Raw genomic sequence first — 6,948 nt, 5'->3', positions numbered from 1 at the left:
AGCAACCTCCAACTCTTGGGCTTAAGAAATTCACTTGCCTCAGCCTCCCTAGTAGCTAGCACTACAGGTGCTCTCCATGCAATGGCCAGCTATTTTTTCGTTGCAGCCATCATTGTTGTTTTAGCAGGTCCGGGCTGGGCTCAAAATACCAGCTTTGGTGTATATGGCCGGCACCATACCCACTGAGCTACGAGCACCAAGCCACTGCCCGGCTATTTTTTTTTGAGACAGAGCCTCAAGCTGTCATCCTGGGTAGAGTGCCGTGGCATCACAGCTCACAGCAACCTCCAACTCCTGGGATCAAGTGAGTCTCTTGCCTCCGCCTCCCAAGTAGCTGGGACCACAGGTGCTCGCCACAAGCCTGGCTATTTTTTTTGGTTGCAGCCATCATTATTGTTTGGCGGGCCCAGGCTGGATTCGAACCCACCACCTTAGGTGTATGAAGCTGGTGCCTTAGCCACTTGAGCCACAGGTGCCAAGCCTCGGCTATTGTTTTTGTTGCAGTTGTCATTGTTTAGGTGGCCTGGGCTGGGTTTGAATCTGTCAGGCTTGGTGTATGTGGCTGGGGCCCTACTCACAGAGCTCAGTGCCACCAAACAGATTTTTGTAAGTAGAGAAGGTCTTAGAATGAATTATGCATCTAATCATTTAGAAATCAATTGATTCTTATCAACTTCTACCAATTAGGAGATAGTTACTGTATATCCAGGATGTGTAAGAACAAGCAAGCCAAGTGCAGTGCCGGGTAAAGACAAGTGAGATAAGATACAAACCCAGTCCTCACTCACATCCCAAATTCTTCAGACCAAATGTTTATAACTAAATACTCAACCTTATGAGGTAAGGGAACCAAACAGTCATTATTACAGCAGAGTTAATATATGTTGAAGAACAGGCCCTCCCTTGTCCTGTAAAGGCCTTAGTTGGATGCTTATCCTTAGTTGGATGCTTCCTAAGTGAGCAGCCAGTTGTAGAGAAGAGAAGATACTTCCAATCCCCAGCCTCTGAACTCTGAATGGGCCAGGAGAAAGGGAAGCTCCCTCCACCACAGCCCAAGGGCACCCTGCGAGCAATGGGGATGCCAACTCTCCCCCAGGGCCCAGATATGACAGGGGTCTAGAGCTTCTATCAGAGCCCAGTCTTTTACCACCAAAGATCCCTTTACTTTTTTTTTTGCAGTTTTTGGCCAGGGCTGGGTTTGAACCCACTACCTCCAGCATATGGGGCTAGTGCCCTACTCCTTTGAGCCACAGACGCTGCCCCACTAAAGATCCCTTTATTACTTCTCCTTGCAGAATCTATAAATTGAAACAGTCTATCATTAAGCTGTAGTTATTATGAAATAATGTTGTTATTCTGTTTAAAAAAATTAACCCAACATACATGGAACCTCTGATCAGCAAGAAATAAGTGTTACTGGAGCATGTTGATTGAGTTCCAACCAAAAGCCTGTAGTTTCAAGTAATTTGTGCAATTGTACAGCAGTTAAAAATAAGGCCTCCATTATTTGGAAAATAATGAAAAAGAGCTTGTGTGTCTCGCAGGAATTGGGAACCATTCACCTGATCTAAGTCCTTCATTTTTAAGATGAAGAGAAAAAGTCTTAGAGAACCTAAGGCAGCTGTTTAAGGTTACTGTTAAGCTGGGCAAGGTTAAGGATAATTTTTCCCTTTAAACCTGGACTACTTCACAATGCAAAGATGTGCTTGTTTTCTACAAGAGATAATATATAAATCCAAGCAAAAATTAAGCAAAACTCTATAAAAATAAGAAACTAATACATGGGCAGTGCCTATGGCTCAGTGAGTAGGACACTGGCCTCATATACTGAGGGTGGCAGGTTCGAACCCGGCCCCGGCCAAACTGCAACAAAAAAACAGCCAGGCGTTGTGGCCGACGCCTATAGTCCCAGCTACTTGGGAGGCTGAGGCAAGAGAATCGCCTAAGCCCAAAAGCTGGAGGTTGCTGTGAGCTGTGATATCATGGCACTATACCAAGGGCGACAAAGTGAGACTCTGTCTCAAAATAAATAAATAAGGGTGGTGCCTGTGGCTCAGTGGGTAGGGCACCGGCCCCATATACTGAGGGTGGTGGGTTCAAACCCGGCCCTGGCCAAACTGCAACACCAGAAAAAAAAAATAGCTGGGTATTGTGGTGGGTACCTGTAGTCCCAGCTACTCAGGAGGCTGAGGCAAGAAAATCGCTTAAGCCCAGGAGTTGGAGGTTGCTGTGAGCTATGATGCCACAGCACTCTACCGAGGGCGATAAAGTGAGACTGTTTCTACAAAAATAAATAAATAAATAAAGATGTCAGACAAAAGTCACTCCCTAATTTACCTCTTTTGGAAATTTCAATTTGAGTTGTTTTCTTACTTGGATGCACACCTGTAATTACATCTCACCCCTCATCCTAGAGGCCTGAGCAGGGAAGACAGTGCACTCTCTGCTAAGTATAGCTGCCAGGCAGGGGTGTAGGGTACAGAAATGATACTCTTCTTTCCCTGCTCTCTCTTCCCTCCCTTACACAGTCACGCCTGATCATGTCCCCGTGGAATCTGGTTGCGTCACTTTCCTTGCAACCACAGCCCCAGAAAGCCTGTGGACTTTGTACTCCCCAAGAGGCCTGGGGTCAAGGACTTAATCTGTTCCATAGAATCTGGTGTTCAGGAGCTTAGAAAGTCCAGCTCCTATGTTCAGCTGAGGAAACTGATGCCCAGGGAGAGCAGAGAGAGGGGAGGCACCTGCTCAGAGAGGATCCCTTAAGGATGTCCTATAATAAAAGTGGGTCTAGGCTCGGCGCCTGTGGTTCAGGCGGCTGAGGCGCCAGCCACATACACCTAAGGTGGCAGGTTCGAATCCCCAGCCCAGGCCCGCCAAACAATGATGGCTGCAACCAAAAGATGGCCAGGCGTTGTGGCGGGCGCCTGTAGTCCCAGCTACTTGGGAGGCTGAGGCAGGAGACTCGCTTGAGCCCAGGAGTTGGAGGTTGCTGTGAGTGTGATGCTATGGCACTCTACCCAGGGGGATACCTTGAGGCTCTGTCTCAAAATAAAATAAAATAAAATAAAATAAAAGTGGGTCTAATGGTAGAAGTAGTCTTTCTGACCAGGATGGTCCCTCCTGTGGGGCACAGAGATGTGTGGCCAGCTAACTCTTCAGAAGTGGCTTCAGGAATGTGGCCTCTTAGTTGGGGGAGGGGAGAGAGAGTATGCAAAGTCAGTCAGTCTAGTACCCCCCTGACTCCAGCTGGGCAAACAGAGCTTGGATGGTTCCCTAGAAAGGCTGGGACAGAACAAGACAAAGGACAGCAAGACCTGTGTGGCATTGGTGGCCTGACTCTCGAAGGAGCAGGTTGAAACTTCATTATCTGCTCTAGCTCCAGCTCCTGAGAAGTTATGTCCTGCCCTTCAAAGATTAAAAGAGGTACAATGTTCCTGGCTCCTGAAGAAACAACCCTTCCCTCAAGCTGCCTTTTCAGGATTAAGAGTAAAAACAATTAACAAGGACCTGAACGAATGGCTACTTTAACCTTTGGTGTCTTGACTCCACATGGTAAAACCTTTCCCATAATAAACTCAGTATCAATTCCCATTGGCTCTTCAGAAAAGCTTCAACACCCCTTCAACATACCAGGCAAACTAAGCCTTTTAATGCTCTCTGCTGAGGGAGCAAAGCAAACCTAAGAATGTCCCTGAAGGTTGAAAGGAACTCAGAAGACAGAAAAACTCATCCAAGTAGACCCCACATATTAACGTGTTGAAACTAGTTGCTTCATCTGTAAAATGGGGATACATAATCTCTTTAGGCTGTTGAGAGATTAAAGGATAAAGTACTTCGCAGGATGCCTAATAGAGTCAGCATTAAGGACCAGTTCCCTTTCCTCTCCCCTCAACCCAGACACTTCCCACCACTCTATCAGGCTCCAGTAATTCTGTGAAACCACATGGTACTCTGCTTTTCTGCCCATGGTCTGGCCACCTGATAGTATCCCAGCAGCAAGATCTGGGCACAGAGCTAGGTTGGGGAAGCCAGAAGGGAAAAGTCGACCAGGACCACTGGTGAGGGGGAGGCAGTCCTTGGAACAACAGGCTGCTCTCAAAGAAAGAAAACAAGCCCCACCCCAGCCAGGAATGGCTTCATTCAGAAGGGACCCAGAGGGCCAGAAACCCCCTGGGGAGTTTCTATGTGAGGTAGGGTGAGGCTATGAGCAAAGAAAGGCTGGTCAGAGGTAGAAAGTTTCCACACCTCCCTCTGAGAATCCCAAAGAGAGAACTCTGGCCATACTCAAGGGGTGTAGGGGCTCGCCCAGCAGCTCAGGTATACACCAAAGCCAATTATTGCAGTCTCAGCACTTGCCAAGGCATTTCCCCAGCAACTATACTCATCTGGGAACTCAGAAGCCCTTCAAGTCCAGGGGCAAATGTGCCTGCCATTAAGAGAACAAGCATTTATGGGACACCTTCTATGTACTAGGCTATCCACACCCAGGCCTTGCCAGCTTCTACAATTTGGCAAAACCTGCCTGTCCTGCTTGTTGGGACAAATTCCTGTGCAGGCAGCATGGCCTACAGGTAAGACATGTGAGAGCTAGAAGAACAGTACCTTATTTGTGCTACACCCCCCCCCACCCCAAAACAAAGAGCAGGGCAGGTCAGTGACACCTTTTAGGGGCTCTTCTAGGAGTGTCTGGGAAGAAAGGGGAGCTGGGGCTCCCCAAGAACTTCCTTCTAGGTATATCCTTCATCTCACCATTTCTAGGACATAGTGGTGGTGCCTTGCCAGGCTGGTTCTGCATGGGTAAACCGATGGTTAAGGTATAAGTGAAGGCCTCCTCCCTTCCCTAAGGACTAGGAGCCAGGAAAAGAGATGGAAAAAGGGACTTAGAGGCCAACTCACCGAAATGGGTCTTTGGAGGTGAAGTAAGCTGGGACTGATAAGTAACTCCCCATCTTCTTCCCACACCAGACAAACAGGCTCAGCTGCAAACCCGTCTGGGAGTGCCTCAAACTGGCTGAAGATGGCCACCATGACAGGCCCGGGGCCCAGGGCTCCCGGGACCTCCGGCTGCAGGCTGTCTGCTCACGCTCACCTCTCCCTCCGGAGCAGCTGGAGGAGAGAGAGGACTCCAGGCCACTTGCCCCCCAGCAGATTCCTGCAGGGGCTCATGGCTGGGACAGCTCTTCCTGAGTTCTCAGAAGATCAGGCGGCCCCTCTGGACTCCGGAAGAATGACCTCTCTACAGAGGCTACACACACACAGGCATTCTTGGGCAGGGGCCGGTGACTAGCCAAGAAAGAAGCGTTGCTGTCAAGTTAGCCTTCTTCTTCAGTCCCACCCCTGAATGAGGGAGGGAGGGAGGAAGAGGAGGGGCTCCAGTGGAACCGAGGTGTGTGGTTGGAGCAGCTGTTAGGAAACAGACCTTACAGGCAAGGGGTGGAGCCAGGCTGGAGCGAGGCTGTAGGCAGGCGCTGCAGACAATAACTGGGACTGGCAGAGCGTCCATCCCTGAGATCAGTGAAGGGTAGGACAGGACAGGAGAGATGACAAGCTCATCAGACTTCAAATGTCCCCAGATGGAGGAGCTGTCTAAAGAGCAGTAAATCTGCTTGGAGGTGAAAAAAAGCGTGGATCCCAGGTCCAGGCACAGCCACACGCCTCTCTGGCAAAAAACCAAGTTCAGAAGCAGGCTGGCATCTTTTCTCTCCTGGCACTAGGGCCCCCATTCATCCACTGTCTCTGCTTGGCCTGGGGACAATCCCAAGAACTGGCTAATGTGCCACTTCCATTCCAGGGCAGAGCTGTGTTGCAGATAAGGAAACAAGGCCCAGAGTATTAACTGGCCTCATTATTGGACTTGGGGCCACAATACCATTTCTCTGTCTCGATAATCAGGCACTCGTGCTTCTCTACTGCAAAGAGCCAGAAGTCTCTACTGCAAAGAGCCAGAAGTCACCCTGAACCTGCTGTTTCTCATAGTGAGAAAGTCTGTGACAAAGGTGGTGGATGGGTTATAAGAGCCTTTTTCCATTCCTCCAAGTGAGCACAGGGACAAAATGAATGTGATAAATAAGAGAGAATGGGCTTGCATAAGCTACCATTTATTGAGCACTCAATATGTTCTAGGCCTTGTAAGAAGTGCTGAGCACCTATTATCTATCATACTTAAATTACCAGTATATAGGGTAAATGTTATCAACCCTATCTAACAGAGGAGGAAACAGGTTCAGAAGGGTTATAGCACCACCCTGAAGATAAACTTCTGGCAAGTAGTGAGGCTGGGTTTCAAACCCAGTCCACATGACTTTACAGCAGAGGTCAGCACACTTTTCCTATAAAGTGTCAAAAAGTAAATACCTTAGACCAGGAGTCCTCAAACTTTTTAGACAGGGGGGCAGTTCACTGTCTCTCAGACCGTTGGAGGGCCAGACTGTGGGCCCCGGGACGAGTTGGCTGCTAAGCAGGATAGGCAGTGGCAGCAAAAACAGCTGGTGAGCCGGATAAATGTCCTCGGCAGGCCACATGTTGCCTGCGGGCCGTAGTTTGAGGACGCCTGCCTTAGACTCTGTAAACTATACAGATTGTCACAGCTACTGTGCCATTATAGTGCAAACATAGTCATATATAAAACATAAACAGGCTGGGTACAGTGGCTCAGTTCTGTAATCCTATCCCTCCGGGAGGCCAAGGCAGGAGGACTGCTTGAGCTTAGCAGTTAAGAGATCATTCTGAGCAAGAGTGAGACCTATCTCTACTAAAAATAGAAAAATTAGGATAGGTGTCTGTAGCTTAGCAACTGGAGCAACTAGGGCACCAGCCATATACAACAGAGCTGGCGGGTTTGAACCCAGCCCAGGCCTGCCAAACAATGACAATTACAACCAAAAAATAGCTGCGCGTCGTGGCAGGCGTCTATAGTCCCAGCTACTTGGGAGGCTGAGGCAAGAGAAT

At 48.9% G+C, this 6,948-nt stretch overlaps 1 protein-coding gene across 2 annotated transcripts in view; it reads right to left on the bottom strand.

Annotated features, from left to right (window-relative positions):
* LIMK2 (LIM domain kinase 2) overlaps nucleotides 1-6,948 on the bottom strand; it is a 65,947-nt gene that overhangs the window by 32,840 nt on the left and 26,159 nt on the right. The window contains exon 1 of one of the 2 annotated variants that reach the window (XM_003803338.2): nucleotides 4,897-5,398. The exons of the other annotated variant lie outside the window; for it this stretch is intronic. Within the exon in view, the coding sequence (XP_003803386.1) occupies nucleotides 4,897-4,949 (53 nt within the window). The 5' untranslated portion in view covers nucleotides 4,950-5,398. Of the gene's footprint in view, nucleotides 1-4,896; nucleotides 5,399-6,948 lie in introns of those variants that run through there. 2 annotated transcript variants of the gene reach the window in all.

Source organism: Otolemur garnettii, unplaced genomic scaffold, assembly GCF_000181295.1.
Source record: "Otolemur garnettii isolate 467f Iridium unplaced genomic scaffold, OtoGar3 scaffold00294, whole genome shotgun sequence".
NCBI lineage: Eukaryota > Metazoa > Chordata > Mammalia > Primates > Galagidae > Otolemur > Otolemur garnettii.
This window is presented reverse-complemented; position numbering and strand designations above follow the sequence as displayed.